Source organism: Triturus cristatus, chromosome 1_1 (genome assembly GCF_964204655.1).
Source record: "Triturus cristatus chromosome 1_1, aTriCri1.1, whole genome shotgun sequence".
Classification (NCBI taxonomy): domain Eukaryota; kingdom Metazoa; phylum Chordata; class Amphibia; order Caudata; family Salamandridae; genus Triturus; species Triturus cristatus.
This window is the reverse complement of record NC_140579.1, coordinates 375,029,142-375,046,753: the sequence shown is the minus strand read 5'-3', so window position 1 is coordinate 375,046,753 and position 17,612 is coordinate 375,029,142. Positions and strand designations below refer to the sequence as shown.

The window sequence follows — 17,612 nt, the reverse complement described above, 5'->3', positions numbered from 1 at the left end:
GTAGAGAGACGAAGGTGACGCCGAGAAACAGCGGTGAGGTATAGAGATGGTATGAGGCTTAGCAAATGTTTTGAGGTACAGAGATGGATAAATTGAGTAGATAAAAGAAAGCGAGGTAAAGAGGATGAGTTGAAACAGAAAAGGTACAGAGAAACATCGCAAGGGAGAGAAGGTAAAGGCATTCAACGAGGAGCATGGTAGTTAGAGTGGTGACTTATAGGGAACAGAGCTAGAAAAAGAGCAGAGATAAGGTAGTGAATGAAATGTGAGATATCCTGAGAGGTGAGGGAAAGATGAGGATTAGAAAGATGAGAGTTACATGGCGAAACAACATAGAGATGTGTGATGAAAAGAGTGTTGAGTTAGGGAAAGCGGTGAGAGAAAGGCAGAGAGCAGTAGATTGGAAAAAATACATAGATAGGTGAGGGTAAGAGAGATATGAGCTTGAGAGAGGTGAGGTAGGTGGAGGAGAAGAGACAGGGGTGAGATTGAAACAGAGCAGACAGCTGCAGAAAGAGGGGTGAGGCATAGAGAGCGTTGAGGTAGAGAGCGGTTAGAGAGCTAGAGGTACAGAGGTAGGCACAGGTTGGTAAACAAAGGTGAGATTGTGAGAGGTTGAAAGGTGGGACAGAGAGAGGTATATTTGAGAGCGATAGGTGAGGTACACACAGGTGAGCTAGAGCTTAGGTAGCAAAAGAGCGAGTTGTTACATGGAAATGGAGAGGTAGGTAGAGAGAAAGGGAAAGAGAGACAGTGAGGTGAAATACAGAGGAAGGAATGGGATAGAAGGAGAGGTGAGTCAGAAAAATAGAAGTATAGTGTGATGAAGGTGACATGGAAGTAGTATGAGAGAGAGAGGCAGATAGAGAAATGAGGGCGAGAAAACGGTTGTGTATTTAGTGATTGATGAAATAGAGACACATATGGTATGGGCAGAGTTGAAGCAGAGAAAAGTGATACTAGGAAGAGGTGGAGATGTAGAAAAAGAGGCAGAGTAGACAGAAGGAGGCGAGGTAAAGAATAAGTCTTATGGGAGTCGGAAGAGAAACAGACAGATAAACGGTTAAGTCCAGGTAGAACCAAGGATAAGTAGAGGGAGACAGTCAGAGAAGAAAGAGAATATGAAGTAGAAAAAGAGACAGGTGAGAAAGAGAGAGAGCTGTCACTTTAATACAAGGGCTTAGAAGGTGCAGGACTTGAAAACTGTGCAATTTGCCTGTGCCTAAAACTGTTGCTTGTTTTGGTCAGCGACAGCTCTGCGCAACTTACCTCTTCTTTCGTTAGTTTATAACTAAGGAGAGAAGTTTAGTCTGAAAAATATACTACAGCCCAAATGTCACATGTTTGAAGAGTGATGTTTTGTAACTCTAAGAAATCAGTTTGTTAGTTGAGAGGGGTGAATGTCCCACTCAGGCAACAACCACAATTCTGGCCAGGGTGAACAACAAAAGTCACCAAAATGAACCTGTGCTTAACCCTCTGGTAGTGTGGCTCAAAAGCAGTCAGGCCTAACTTATAGTCAATGTGTAAAGTGTTTGAGCAGCAGGAGGTTCCTGCCATTGATTACACAATGAGCACACATAAACCATGCTGAAGAGCACATTAATGATCATAACAAAAAATGTTTCTGTTGCTATTGATCTGTGACCCTATTGATTGGCATCACATCAACCAACATGAGACCTCACAACAATAGTGTGTTGGCTGCAGAGATCTGTATGTGGCCTGGAGGTCACATGCCAAATTATCTAGCGAGGCGACTTACTCTTTCTTCCATCTAGTGTTGACAAAAGAGCTATCACTCTCTTGGGCAATAACATTTCTGAATAAATAACTCATACTATGTAAGTTTGGCTCTTATAGTTGAAATATGTGGAGGTTGGTCACAACTGAATAAAGGATTTATAGTCTAGTGTTGTGTCTTTATATTGAAAAAGAATAGCTGTTACCACCTACCATAGCCAGAGCGGACTGCAGCTCAATCTCCAAGGACTGCAAGGAGCGCCTCAGCTCGGAGATCTCGCTCTTGCTTGACTGCATCTGTTCAGCCCCGGTAGAAATCTCCTGCTTGAGGTGTTTGCTCTAAGAGAAAACATAGGCAGGAGTGACCACTTGACATTTAGTGTATGCCCATCCCCCAACCCAAGAGATCAGAGTGGAATGATCTGTGAGGTCTCTGTATGGCTATTGGACACTGGGCAGATGGCGACATGTTGGACAGAGCCTACCATGGGACTGATCTTGGCATTACAGAGGGGATTAACATTTGGAGAAATGTCTAGGTTTGCCGATCAACCATCCATCTTATTACATAGCCCGGATGACTTTCACCGTGATGATTCCCTCTCCTACTCACCGCCTCCAGGAACTTTGCTTCTGCATCCTGGCGGTTCTTTTCGGCCATCGCCTCGTATTGACCTCGCATGTCATTGAGGATCTTCATCAGGTCAGTGCCTGGGGCGGCATTCATCTCAACGCTGAGCTCTCCTTGGGCCCCCTGGAATCCTTTCATTTCCTATAGGAGAGGAGCGCATTTTGAGGGCATTAAATAGCGTTTATCCAAAGGATAGAAAACAAGTGCTGGAAATGGACCAGTCTATAAGAATTTGGCCTGAATTAGAGTCTGCATGATAATATAAATACACTGATTCTGGTGGATGTGGTAACTGTGCTATCAGTGGAATCACAATTGGCAGAATTGCTACCAACATTTTGTAGTTTGCCAGTGGTAAGTCCACCTGTGGTAATTTACTGCTTGTAAATGGTGAATTTTACATTACCACAACTGTCTAAACCAGTTTCTTCGTCATCTTTTATTTTTAATTTACAGTTATTTTCCCGTATAAAGGATTGCACATATCTCTAAATTTAAATATGAAGGCTTCATACGGAATCCATGCTGTTCAGAAAAGCTTGATATTACAAAATTAGTTTTGTATGCACTGGCTCAACAAACAGAAGATAATCAAAATTCTCACAAATTCACCAAGACTATACAAAAGGACAGACACACTCCCAGGGAACCTTTAGCTGAGTTGGAAAAGTTTCTCAGGGCTTATAATAGAATCTTCTCATTGACAAAAGTTCTTACCTTCATGCCCACGTCCAAATACCCAGAATTAAAGTTTTAACTCTGCCCCTGCACGACTACCACACAGTACCAGTGCAGATATGCAACTTTCTAAAATGTGTAAATCTTTCCAGAAGTACACCTTGAAAGCAGAGACATTAATATGTTTACTGGTATACATTAGGAAGACATTTTAAATTCCCATTATATATGTTATACAGTTATACATGTAAAACGCCATTGCTTTAGTGCCATGATGAAATACATTTTTTCGAGAAAAAAATTCCCTATGGGAAAACACCTTTTCCCGATGGATAAAAACCCCTTGCTCTCCACCCGCACCAGTTTTAAGGGGTGGCAGGACTAAGGGGCTCATTTAGAGTTTAGTGAGTAGACCGCTATCCGCCAGGGTGGCCAAGCTCATAATTTCCTTTCCCACCTTGGTGGACTATCACCTTTCATGTTAAGAGATCTCCGCTAGCTTGCAAAGATCTCTGTGCCTTCTGAAGGCTCAGAAAGCTTGCTAACTAGCCTCCGTGTTTCATGGGGCTGCTTAGCGTAGGTTTTTTTTTTACCCCAAAGCAGGAGTTTCTTTTTGTAAAGCAAAATACTACTACCCCTGACAATCTGGCTCCCAAGTTGTGGGAGTCATTTTTCTGTTTTTTTCTCTGTAGGACCACCAGGTTTTCCATTGTGAGCCCAAGCAGAAAAAAACTGTTCTTTGGTCAGTCTGCTCTAAATAGTGCAGATGCTGTGATGTGCTTGCACTTACAGCTCGAGTGCACTGAGCAGTTAAAGTGAAGTTTCTGCTGGCAGAGCCAGTGGAGTTACCGCCAACAAAAACATGACGGTGTGCCTGGCTGTAAATAGTGCAGTGAACTATCAGTTTGTGAGAGAGGGTACTCCATCACATTTCTGCCCAAATTTTAAATGATGCCCTAATTCTCCAATCAATTTAAGGTGAGGAGGAGTCTGGGATTTCTTACAAACTTTCAAGTTTCAATGTGAGCCCCAACTTTCAATGCGAACTTCAGCGTGGAGCTCCCACTTGCCTTTTCTTGATTGGGATTCTCTCATACACATCATTACTCCATTCTAGGGGTAATATTACACACCAAAATTGCTATGTTTTCTATTGAATTTCCTGACATTGCTATCACTCTAAATAATCAAAGCACCACTATAATTTGAGTTCTTCGCAATTCGCAAATCTGAGGTTGATAGAAAGGGCCTCGCATGCCATGCCATCCTATTAAATGCAAGAGTTTACCACTAACCTTGGTTAGAAATGCCTCTATAGTTTGCCATTTCCTTTCTCTAGCTTTAGAATCAAAACGTACCTGTTCGTGGTTCTTCTTTAGGGAAGCCAGCTCCTCTTTCAAGCTCTCGATTTGTCCCTCAAGATCAGACTTGGACGAGGTCAACTCGTCCAGCACCTTCCGCAGTCCATTGGTATCGGCCTCCATGCTCTGGCGCATATGTAACTCGTTCTCATACCTGGGCAAACATAACGAGATTTATGCGGCTGTCAACGATGGTCGGTGAAGTGTTTGTGAACATTTGCCTTATGGTGCAATGTCAAGTAGCTACAAGGAGGCACCATACTGCAACAAATGACCTTGAAAATGGGCACTCATCCTCCCCAGATACAAATTGCCAACCTTGCCTTAGGCTTGTGTCAGACCTGTGGTCAATGTACCCACCTCCTGTTTTAACAGCGTCATAGGAGTGTTTTATTACATTCAGCATCAGAAAAAGTATTTAGACATATTTGTGAAACATGTCTGAGCCTGAAGGTAGCAGAGAGCTGCACATACAGCATTACTTAACATTACAGCACTAAGATATCTCACAAAAAGTGCAAGAGGATACCCCTATAGCCATAAACAACATATTGAAAAATTGCAGAAATGAATAAATGTTTATTTTTTCACCCGCCTGGTGACCTTTACATACATGTTATAGAAATCTGTGTGAAAACAGCTAGTCATGGCTTCATATTATGGCTGGAAATTGCCACTTGTGTATAGTTGCTTGAAATAACTGGTAATCTTGCCCACATTGATGTTATTAATTTTATTGGCTAGAGAGTGATGGAAGGCTGAGTCATCCTTGACTGAGTTCCAGCCTGTGAATTTTAGGTCACACATTGGTCTGTGCAGTTGGAACCTTAACCCACCAGTGTGTGTCTGTCAGTTGTAAGCCTAGTGGCAGAACAGAACCTACATTTGTTGTTGAGGTAAATAGGGGTAGCTTGAGAGATTTGAAAGAAACACTTTTAACCACTGGTAACCATTGCAGTCAAGAATAGCTGAGGCAGAAGAAGAACTAGGTAGACTCAGCAATTTTAGCAGCCATGTTTTGACTACGCTTGAGCTTCTTCAAGACATTTTTGGAAGCTCCTAAGAAGGAAGATTTGCAGTAGGCAAGGCCGCTGCGAACAGTGGCATGAACCACGATGTGGCTAGCCAGAGGGTGAGCCAAGGAACTATTTTGAAGGTTTATTACTTTTCCCCATGCAATTTCAGATGGAATTTTTAGACAGCACTTCATCCAAAATGCAGAACAGAATTATACCAAATCTGGGGAGGGGGCGGTGCGGGGGAAGATTTTTTCTGAGAAAGCAAGCTGTTTTTGATTTAGTATAAATCCGTTCATCCGTTTTTGAGAAATTAAGGTTACACATTTACAGATATTTTGATAGTTGGACTGAAAGTAAAAAAAATCAAGCCATCGGATTGGCAAAGGGGGCTTTCTTAAAGTGAGCGCTCTGATTGGCTGACCGCAACATGAACAAAACAGTGCTGCAGCCATAATAGGACTTGTCCTGAAAATATTTTACAAAAACGATTCAGGGGGACAGGGTAGGGATACCATGACCCCCTAGTGCTTTTATGGAGTTGAGGAAAGATTTTTTCGAAAAATGTTTTGGGGGGTTTTGTGATCCGCATAACTACTGCGGGATCAGCCAAAAAAACAGTTTTTTAGTATTGCACAGGTTGTACTGGCTTAAAGTGTAAATTGAATAACAGATTAGTGGATGATGTCACCAAGCGATGCCATCAATTATGTCAATGAACATGTTATGAGTGATATAATTGAATAACATTAATACAAAGTGGTTCAAAACAATATATAAATATGTATGACATGCTCAGTTTCTGGACAGCGACAACATGAAGGGGAGGTCCAGAGCACATCAGTTTGAACCGTTGCATCATAATGCAAACCCTCCCCTGGAACTCCAAAGTAAAGATGTAGTTCAAGGGGATGTTGTCTGCAGTAGATGACGTAACATCAGTTTATAAAAGCTGATCCAGAAGAAGGTGGCAATAAAATAGAATGATACCACCACAACACGCGTCAGCGCCCCTGTCTGTGGGGTCCACGGAGCATGATTCATTTGTGTCACAGTAATGCAGAACATAAACTGCTCCCAGTAGGTTAGAATGGGCATATTGACCTTTTCTGATTTTTAGTGAATGCTGGAGGTGTGCATGGCCTTATGACTGAGGTGTGAGTGATATAAGGTATGGGGCTTATGGAAATATCTCAGTTCAATAATGTAAAATAATTTTTTTACGTTTTTACTTGTTATGAATTTTGTAAAGAGATTTTTATATTCCTTTTTCGTATGAAAAATACAAAGTGTTGTTTTTGATAACATTTGAGGTATTTGTCATAGTTGGCAGGTGGTTTTGTTGCTTAGAAGTGATAAAGGTTGAGCAGGAGTCCTTGAGATATATTTCTTATCTAATTACCCTTCTCCTGAACCTAAAAGCGTTTTTCTGGGATTACCCTTTGTGGATTTTGTAGCATCAGGCTGTGCCTCTCTTTCCGGCTGCCAATTCTAAGATGGCAGCTGTGGCATCAGCACTTTGACCTAAGCACTGGTTTGGACGCCTACGTCGTGGACATGTTTGGATGGCCCATGCAGCATCGATGGTGGTGGGATCAAGGCTAAGAATTCCATCATTATCGTTGGGCAGGGCGCGCAAACACCTTGTCAGCGTCAGCAATGCAAAAAGGGCTGTTAGTCAGCCGCACTTCTTCTGGTGTTAACAGATGCCTATTTGAGATGTTGTTTTGACAGGGCATCCAAATATAATCTTATAAACATTAACATGCGCCAGCAAGATGTATATGATTGCAATGCATACCTATCTATGGGTTATGTATGTGTTTAGGTGGGCACTTGGGTGGAGGGAAGTCCAGGATAGAGTACAATTGGCCCATTGCCTCACCCAGAGGCCCTCATCATTCTTGTATAGGTTTGGAACATGGAGGAGGCTCAAGGCTTGGTAGGTAACAGGGCTTTTTGAGCCCTCTTTGTTTTCTGGTCATGCCCAATGTTTTGACTGCCTCAGACACTACAGCAAGTGCAGTGCATAACAAATCAGGTATAGCAGCTTCCATCCCTGGCTAACCCCTAATGCTCCTCGGCTACTATTTGCACCACTTGAGCACTTTGTACAATCCAATCCTGATTAAGATGGAGTTAGTGGTATGTATTTCCTGTTGCGGGAAAATGGTGGCCAAACATTTATAGGCAGAACCAGCAAAAATAATTTCTGTCTTTTGACATCCAATCAATCTCCTTTCAAATGAATGACCTGACCTCTGTTTCTTGGGCTATGTGTCATTGAGAGTTAGAGGTATCTCGCTCTTTGCGACCACAGCACGCATTACGTAGATCTTCTGACTCACTTAAGTTTGAAGTCCTCAGCTGCCAGTCTAGCATTGTCAATCTGCAGGACAATCCTGGCGTTATCAGTAGATGCAGCAATGATCTGGAGGGCGGCAAAAGACCGAGAGATAGGGTTAGGGTACACCTACTGGTGTGGCCAGTCACGATATGACAAATATACAGTGACTTATTAAAATCTGTGAATCACGAAACACAACAACAATGCTACCGCTTTCAGGAGCTTGCAGATGATTGCCCGCCCGGCCCTCTTCATGCCTCAAAATCGACTTACCTGCCATACTCCAATCAATCAATCAATCAATCAGTGACACTTATAAAGCGCGCTACATACCCGTAGGGTCTCAAGGCGCTGGGGGGGGGGGAGCCGCTACTGCTCGAACAGCCAGGTCTTCAGCTTCTTCCTGAAGGAGAGGTGGTCTTGGGTCAGGCGCAGGTCGGTCGGGAGGGAGTTCCAGGTCTTGGCGGCCAGGTAGGAGAAGGACCTTCCTCCTGTAGTCGCTCTTCGGATGCGGGGGACGGCGGCGAGGGCGTGGTTGGCTGATCGGAGGTGGCGTTTGGGAGCGTAGAAGTTGATCCGGCTGTTGAGGTAGCTCGGGCCTTGGTCGTGTAGGGCTTTGTGTGCGTGGGTGAGGAGGCGGAAGGTGATTCTTTTGTTGACGGGGAGCCAGTGAAGGTCTCTCAGATGTCCGGAGATGTGGCTGGTTCGTGGGATGTCGAGGATGAGTCTGGCTGAGGCGTTCTGGATCCGCTGGAGTCTCTTCTGGAGTTTGGCGGTGGTACCGGCGTAGAGGGCGTTGCCGTAGTCCAGTCGGCTGGTGACGAGGGCCTGGGTGACGGTCTTCCTAGTCTCGGTGGGGATCCACCAGAAGATCTTCCGTAGCATGCGTAGGATGTTGAAGCATGCCGAGGAGACGTTGTTGACTTGCCTGGTCATGGAGAGGGAGGAGTCCAGGATGAAGCCCAGGTTGCGTGCATGGTCTGTCGGTTTGGGTGCGGTGCCCAGGGCGGGAGGCCACCAGGAGTCGTCCCAGGCGGAGGGAGAGGAGCCCAGGATGAGGACCTCCGTCTTGTCCGAGTTCAGTTTCAGGCGGCTGGTCGTCATCCACTCGGCTACCTCTTTCATCCCTTCGTGCAGGTTGGCTCTGGCGGCGGCGGGGTCGTTGGTCAGGGAGAGGATCAGCTGGGTGTCGTCGGCGTAGGAGATTATGCTGAGGTTGTGTTTGCGTACGATGGCCGCGAGGGGGCTCATGTAGACGTTGAAGAGGGTGGGGCTCAGAGATGATCCTTGGGGGACGCCGCAGATGACTTCGGTGGCCTCTGACTTGTACGGTGGTAGGCGGACTCTCTGTGTTCTCCCGTCGAGGAAGGAGATGATCCATTCCAGCGCCTTGTCCTGGATTCCGACGTTGCTGAGGCGCCGTACTAGGGTGCGGTGGCAGACCGTGTCGAATGCCGCGGAGAGGTCCAGGAGGATGAGGGCCGCTGTTTCTCCGTTGTCCATCAGGGCTCGGATGTCATCGGTGGCGGCGATGAGGGCGGTCTCGGTGCTGTGGTTGGCTCGGAAGCCGGACTGTGAGGGGTCGAGGGATCCGTTCGTCTCGAGGAAAGCGGCCATCTGCTTGTTGACGGTCTTCTCGATGACTTTGGCTGGAAACGGGAGGAGCGAGATGGGGCGGTAATTCTTGAGGTCGGTGGGGTCCGCTGTTGGTTTCTTGAGTAGAGCGCTGAGTTCGGCGTGTTTCCAGCTCTCGGGGAAGATGGTGGTGTCGAAGGATGTGTTGATGATGTCACGCAGGTGGGGTGCGATGACAGCGTCGGCCTTGTTGAAGACGTGGTGAGGGCAGGGGTCGGTCGGTGATCCGGAGTGGATGGAGTTCATCGTGCGGATGGTGTCTTCGGTGCTGATCGGGGTCCAGGCGTGGAGGGTGGTGGTGGGGGGTGGTTGTTCGGTCATGGTGTGCGTTGGTTGGTTGTTGAAGCTGTTGTGTATGTCCGTGATCTTGTTGTGGAAGTATGAAGCCAGGGAGTTGCAGAGGTCTTGCGATGGGGTGATGTCGTTGTTTCCTGCGCTGGGGTTGGAAAGCTCTTTGACGATGTTGAAGAGTTCCTTGCAGTTGTGTGCGTTGTTGTCCAACCGGTCCTTGAATGCTGTTTTCTTGGCGGCGCGGATCAGCTGGTGGTGTTTCCGGGTGGCAAGTTTGAAGGAGGTCCTGTTGTCCGGTGTCGGTTCCCTTCTCCAGACTTTCTCGAGGGCTCGGCAGTTCTTCTTGGAGCTCTTGAGTTCGTCGGTGAACCATGGGGCTTTCTTGCTGCCGGGTCTGCTGGGCGGGGTCCTCAGTGGGGCGAGTTCGTCCGCGCAGTTGCTGATCCACTTCGTGAGGTTGTCGGCGGCCTGGCTGGGGTTCGCTGAGCTGGCAGGAGGGTGCTGGCTCAGGGAGGTGGCGAGCTGGTCTGCTGTGATCTTGTTCCAGCTTCTGCGGGCGGCCTGTTGCTGGTGGTGGTGGGTCGTTGTTTTCTTGAAGGTGAAGTGGACGCAGCTGTGGTCCGTCCATTGAAGCTCTGTGGCGTGGCTGAAGTCGATGTCCTTGCTGGATGAGAAGACAGCGTCGAGTGTGTGTCCGGCGAGGTGGGTGGGGGTGGACACCAGTTGCTTGAGTCCCAGGTTGGCGAGGTTGTCGAGCAGGGTGCTGGTGTTGCGGTCGTTGTTGTTCTCCAGATGGAAGTTGAGGTCTCCCAGGAGGATGTAGTCAGCGGAGGGGAGGGCATGCGGGCTGACGAAGTCGGCGATGTCCTCGCCGAATTGTGTGCGTGGTCCAGGGGGTCGGTAGATCAGGGTGCCTCTGAGGGTGGTGTTCGGGTTGGTGTGGATCTGGAAATGCAGGTGTTCGGCGGTGGTCAGGGAGTTGTCGGTGCTGGTCGTGAGACGGATGGTGCTCCTGTGGATGATGGCGATGCCTCCTCCCATCTGGTTGGCGTTTCGGTCCCTCCGGACGATCTTGTAGCCCTCTGGGATGGCGATGGCGATGTCGGGAGCTGAGGAGGCGTTCATCCAGGTCTCCGTGAGGAAGGCAACGTCTGGAGCTGTGGTGTCGAGGAGGTTCCAGAGTTCGATGGCATGTCTGTGGACGGAGCGTGTGTTGATCAGGATGCACTTGAGGTGGGTGCTGCTGGTGTTCGGCTTGGTGGGTGCTGGTGCGAGGCAGGTCCGGATGCAGGTGAACTTGCAGGCGTGGCAGCTGAAGGGTCCGTGGGTACGTCGTGGAGAGGCTTGATGGCATTCTGGGAGTCGGCCGGTGTTGAGAGCGGTGAGGGTGGCGGCGGAGTACGTCAGGCGGGTCGGTCGGGGTCTTCGAGGTCCAGGGGTCCTGGCACTGGGCGCGGTCCAGGCGCGGACGGGCGTAGACGGGCTTACCTTTGGCGCGCCTTCGGCGCACAATCGACGCGCCCGCTGCGCGTGACCGCTGCGCGTTCGCACGGTCGCCATTTAAGGCGAAGTGCGCGGGTGGGCGGAGCAGCTGGGAGGCGGGAGCGGGGAGGGTACAGAATAGAAAAGGGGCGGGGAAAAGCGGCGGTGGCGGGAAGGGAGGGCGGAGGGCGGACAACAAGGAAGGAAACCACAACACGGGGGAAATAAAAATTATACAGAACGGGCACAAATTCTCAGCAAAACAAGGGAAAACAAGGAAAAAAAAACAAAGTTATATCAAACAGGCACAAATGTTGGACAAAACAAGGGCAAAAACAACCGCAGCGGCGCCCGCCGGCGATCGGCAAAACGAGGCAGCAGCGAGGCAGAGGGCAGGCAAGGGGCACACGCAGCAGCTGGTGGCCGTGCGGCGCGGGGGTGTCCCACAAGTGGGTCACACTCACCTGCGTCGCACGGTCGCCATTTAAGGCCAAGTGCGCGGGTGGGCGGAGCAGCTGGGAGGCGGGAGCGGGGAGGGTACAGAATAGAAAAGGGGCGGGGAAAAGCGGCGGTGGCGGGAAGGGAGGGCGGAGGGCGGACAACAAGGAAGGAAACCACAACACGGGGGAAATAAAAATTATACAGAACGGGCACAAATTCTCAGCAAAACAAGGGAAAACAAGGAAAAAAAACCAAAGTTATATCAAACAGGCACAAATGTTGGACAAAACAAGGGCAAAAACAACCGCAGCGGCGCCCGCCGGCGATCGGCAAAACGAGGCAGCAGCGAGGCAGAGGGCAGGCAAGGGGCACACGCAGCAGCTGGTGGCCGTGCGGCGCGGGGGTGTCCCACAAGTGGGTCACACTCACCTGCGTCGCACGGTCGCCATTTAAGGCCAAGTGCGCGGGTGGGCGGAGCAGCTGGGAGGCGGGAGCGGGGAGGGTACAGAATAGAAAAGGGGCGGGGAAAAGCGGCGGTGGCGGGAAGGGAGGGCGGAGGGCGGACAACAAGGAAGGAAACCACAACACGGGGGAAATAAAAATTATACAGAACGGGCACAAATTCTCAGCAAAACAAGGGAAAACAAGGAAAAAAAACCAAAGTTATATCAAACAGGCACAAATGTTGGACAAAACAAGGGCAAAAACAACCGCAGCGGCGCCCGCCGGCGATCGGCAAAACGAGGCAGCAGCGAGGCAGAGGGCAGGCACATACTCCACAAGATAATTTAAGGGTGTGGATATAATATCTAGGGCTTTGGAGAACTAGATCTTTGATAGCTTTTGAGGATATCCATGGGCGATTAATTTACGAATAAGCATCTGCATGGAACTCTCTCCATAGTCAGAGGTTATATAAACCCACCTAGACATGCACCGGAGACCCCTGCTATAGAGTGACTGTATGGCACCAGATCACAAGCACACTGAGGCTCCAGTTTGAGCATTTATTTAAAAAAAACTCTTGTAATTAGGAACATTACTCCATGTGATTCAATTGAAACAAGCCAAAACTACAACTCCCACAATGCATTCATTTGAAAGAAGAAGAAAATAAACAGCGTCCCAGTCACATGGGGTCATCCTCTAATTCTAAATAACACCTAGACGAATGGCTAAAAAAAAAGAGCAAAAGGCTACAATAGTGAATAGTATCTACTGAGAAGTACTTCGTTTCCAGCCATGCCAAATGTCCTGATTTTTTAAGAGATTTCGCTTACATTGCGAACACATTTTCCAATTGTAACTATGGAATTCTCCCAAGTTACGGTGTATGTTTTCGTGAGTAACCTTGAAGTTAACATTGCATACATTCTTCACTCATTTATCGCCCAATGATAATCTCTAAGTGTAGATGTTGAAGCTTTGCCCTTCACTCAAGAATGCTCTGCTTTGCCAATTGTAGACCAGGTCTTTCGTCACTGTCTATGCTTCTCCGCTGAAAGAGCGGAAGTTTCAAACTACGAACCCAGACCTCACTCGTCTTAAATAGGAAGCAAAAGCATCACTGTGCTGCTGGGAAAGTGCTCATTGCTGATAGAAATAAAATGTTTGTTTAGACCTTCTGCTAATGGGAATGTATGAAGGTGGATTGTTTTCCGTGGTATTTGTCATTTTTTTACATTTGAATAGATTTTTTTCTTTCTTATTTTGATGAAAAAGTGGGGACAAGATTGAAACAGGGCGTTACCCGACTTTTGTATCTGAGGAGGGAGGAAGAGTGAAGATGAAGAATTAGGGGACAAGAGTGCCCTTCCACATAAGCAACATAAACCGAGAATAGGCACTTTAGAGGATGGAGTCGGTTTGTTTTTTCCCTGTACGAGGTAAAAAGGATCCATCTGATCCTGGAACAAATGTCTTTTGCATTTTATATTTTACCTGAAGGTGCTGGCAAGGATAAATTTGAAATCTTGGGAGTGCAACTCATGTAGGAGGAAGTGGACTCAATCTGGCAGAGAATGGCATGGGAATAGATATGTTTTTTTTAATCTAAAATGCATTCCAACACCTTTAAATATGTATCTCGTACACCAAATCCAGCACACACATTCTCTCAGGGCACGATTTGTGTTCAGTGATAATAGATGGTTTTCTTACCTGTTTTTGGAGCTCTGCAATTATCGACAAATATTTACTATAGTCTTGAGCTCCTGCGGTACCTCCTTTATGGTGCTTCTCATACCAGTCCTTGATTTTATTTTCAAGCTCCAAGTTGGCACTTTCTAGTTCTTTGACTTTGTACAGATAGGTCGCCAGGCGATTGTTTAGGTTCTGCATAGTCTGCTTCTCACCACCAGAGAGAAGGCCCTCGCTGCCACTGATGCTCCCCCCAGCCCCGCCACCAAATGCTCCACCAATTTGGCTGCCACCAAAACCACCACCACCAAAGCCACCTCCTCCTGCACCACCACCATATCCGCCACCGCCAAAGCCACCAGTACCACCTGCACCACCACCAAAGCCTCGATCAACATGGCCTCCACCGTAACTACCACCACCACCAAAGCTACTTCCTGCTGCACCACCACCATACCCACTGCCAAAGCCTCCACTAAGCTGGCTGCCACCAAAACTACCACTACCACCACCACCAAAGCCACCTCCTCCTACACTACCAGCATATCCACCACCAACAAAGCCGCCAGCACCACCTGCACCACCACCTGCTCCACTGCTGCCTTGTAAGCCACCGAATCTGGCTCCACCACCACTTGTTGAAACCCGGGTAGAGCCACTACTGCGTTGCAAAGACATGATGACGTGGATGAATTGTTTTCCAGCAGTGTGAAATCGAAGAAGGCGACTGACTGTGCTGGCAATGCAGTTGGGTTTCTCAGCCTTTATATACAATTTTAACTGGGTGTTCCACTTCTAAAAGTAAATTGTTAACTTGCAGTATTGTGTTCTCCCTCCCTAAGTTGTAGTGTAATTAGTTAATGGTCTAGCCTTATTTGGCTTACTTATTTCTCATCAGTTTGCAGAAAGCCTGAGGTTGGCTTCCTGTCATCCCTCAGGAGGTAAAGCGGGTGGAGCAACCCTAAGCATTAATTTTAATTACTGTAATCTTATAATCACATTTGATGAAAGTATGGCCCCTGTATTTAAAAAGAAATCCCTGCTTTAATGTGCCTTTTACAGTTTGCAAAATGATCAATATGCTTTTAACAGACCTTCAGCAAATATATCAGTGAACAGACTACAAACAGTTGGGCATTCCCCACAATTGTTATGCAAAAGATTTGCAAACCTTGCAGACTTTTCAAAAAATGGGATACACAATTTGTATTTTGTCTAATCATACCTGAAAATAGTGCTTTATTTAGGCGAGCTGTTGGAGGTGGGGCCACTCAATTTTGGGGGCTTACTTTTCCTCTTCAGATATTTACCGAGTGGAAGGGAGGGAAACACAAGCAAAGTGGAAAGACAGAAGAAGAGAAAGATGGAGAAAACTGTCACAAAGGAGGAAAGCAGGAACCTGAAATAGTGAAATAAAGAGGCACGGAGTGTCTGATGGTGGATTACAGAGACATGAGGTAGATGTAAGACCACACAGTCTTGGTATTCCATGCCAACATTTAATTGCACTAGCCGCAGGCTTCTGAGCAGAGCTTTGGGTACCAGCACTCATTCCTTAACTAATCACTTCCTTGATCAATCAGACGTCATATATATCATAGTTCATATCATAAGTATTATAAATATGCACATACATATTCATTTCACAACTATGCCAGTATGATCAGACGCTCCTCATGCAACCCAGCAAAACTTGAATAATCTAAGAATATTCAAAACACTGTAATTCATATACATACTAGAAGCGCAACACGTGTTGTTCTTAACATATAATCATAGAAGCCTAGTTGCAACCATACGTTTGCATAGTACTGTGCTATTAAAAAGTGTGGCTTGGATTCTGCCAGGCTTCTATGTTGCCGGAAAAGTACAGTGCAGCGCACAGCTCATAGGCATTCAACATAATATCAGTTTACGACCCTTAACTCATTCCTATGGGCTGTAGCCTGCAATAGAGAGGTTTTAGAATTTCCTTTTTTTGTCCTATTATCACCATCATACCAGATCTCTTACTTTGTTAGAGTGCCCATATCTGACCTCACTCCATCAGATTCGAACAATAACAAAATTATGGGTCCAACAGCGGTTGCATGTGGTGTAATCATGGAACTTGTTAACTAGTTATTTTCCAGCTACCTTATTGAATCATCCAAATTCTTGTCCAACTTTTTGGGTCACACTCCACATACGTTTTCCACGAGTATTCCTCAGACTCAGTCCTGCAACTTTGGACTATCAGGGTGCAACCAATGTTTATGAATCACCCTTCAGGCCAGGAGGACCGGATAGATCAATCATTTTTCTGAGTAGAGCCCAAAACACATTTTCCTGGGGATTCCGTCCAAACATTACTAAAATTAGGCTTACCACAATCTCTTACCCATATTTTACTGACAGTTGAAAAACTATGCCCACCGTTGGCATCTTGCAACCAGACAACTTTGTGTTCCCGGTGAATCCCAAATTAATTTTGACCCAATTTTCTAGACTAGCTTTAGCACTTGTAATCAGACTTTTTTGAAAAACGTTGGCACACCGTATGTGTACAGAATTTTTTCTTTCCATGTCTCCTAACATGCCCTTATAAACTTTCCCAACTGTTAAGTCATCTGGCTGTGACAGACGTATCTAGACTCACAAAAAGAGAAGGACTAAAGTGAGCTGCGGCTAAGACCGTGCAGTTATTCCCTCTATCTGTACCTATATCAGAAGGGTCAGAGTAAAGAATTAGTAGGGGAAATTATTAGATTTTTTAATAGTGCCCCCACCCACTATGTAGTGGCATGCTTCATCATAGGGCCACTAACAACACTCAGTTGCAGACCAACACACTGGATGAATCGCTATTTTTTTTAGAGAAAAGAAAAGAAACAAAAAGTTTTCCTAGTGAGGGATCCCGAATGTAAAAAACAAGTGAGTTAAAACTGTCTAGGGAGGTACCCTATAAACACTTTAATTGCTGGTCCCCCTTGACAGGGTTAAAAAATAGAAAAAGGGTGTATAGGAGGAGTTACAGCTCCTGTACCCAATATGTGTTCACCGACATGTTTCAGCCAATCTTGGTTGCCCTCCTGTGTCACTGGCCTTCCTCAGGGTATAGATCCCTCATGACAAATTCTAATAGTTCCAGTCACAGTTTGACCTATTTCTAGGATGGTTTATTAATCTTACTTGTTTAGTGTAAGCACACTCGCCAGTAGCATCTGTAAGAAAAAGATACATTGAAAGTAATAAGATCTCCCCTCATGACATTCAATTCAATCCGGTGTCACTTGCACTTATTGATAAAAGCACCCATGTAATTTAAAACTATGTTAATTCCAAAGAAGGGGCTGTTCCTTAGAATCCCACATTTGTAACCATCACCAAGTAAAGTTAGAAACTCTCCTAATAAGAATCCGCTAGGTCTCATATAAAAAACACATTTAAAAAGGCTATCAGTTCTTTTACCCGAGTTTCGTTATTAATTCTCGGAACCTGGGACCGTTGTGGGAACACTACCCTATAGTCATACACTGTAGTATAAACCAATTAATGAGCTAGAGAAATGTGTAACATCCGTATTCTCACCTGGTTTTTTTCACCCTCTTTTGCTTCCATCACTAAGGGGTCGATTCCGATCCGGGTCAGACAGCCCTCCGAGAGCTGTTCGTAGCCTTACCTTGCGACCGACTCGTCCCGGGAGCCGGGCCGTCCGGGCGATGAAGTACGATGCGCATAACTGGCACAATTCCGTCCGACACGTAGACTGCGATTCCAGCTGCATTTCCCGTACGAGCCGTACCTCCGAACCCCCGATTCGAGTCGCCCGGAAGCAGTTCCCACAGCAGTTTCCGGCAGGACAAGTA

General features: G+C 46.7%; 1 protein-coding gene across 2 annotated transcripts in view; it reads right to left on the bottom strand.

Annotated features, from left to right (window-relative positions):
- LOC146870236 (keratin, type I cytoskeletal 12-like) overlaps positions 1 to 14,492 on the bottom strand; it is a 40,647-nt gene extending 26,155 nt beyond the window's left edge. For both annotated transcript variants that reach the window (XR_014970062.1, XM_085631222.1), the window contains exons 1-5: positions 13,786 to 14,492; positions 7,778 to 7,860; positions 4,411 to 4,567; positions 2,357 to 2,515; positions 1,957 to 2,082 (exon numbers count right to left, since the gene is read on the bottom strand). Coding sequence is in view for 1 of the 2 variants with exons in the window: in XM_085631222.1 (XP_085487348.1) it covers positions 1,957 to 2,082; positions 2,357 to 2,515; positions 4,411 to 4,567; positions 7,778 to 7,860; positions 13,786 to 14,442 (1,182 nt within the window). In the remaining variant the exon portion in view is untranslated. The remainder of the gene's footprint in view (positions 1 to 1,956; positions 2,083 to 2,356; positions 2,516 to 4,410; positions 4,568 to 7,777; positions 7,861 to 13,785) is intronic.
- Between the last annotated feature and the right edge of the window lie 3,120 nt (positions 14,493 to 17,612).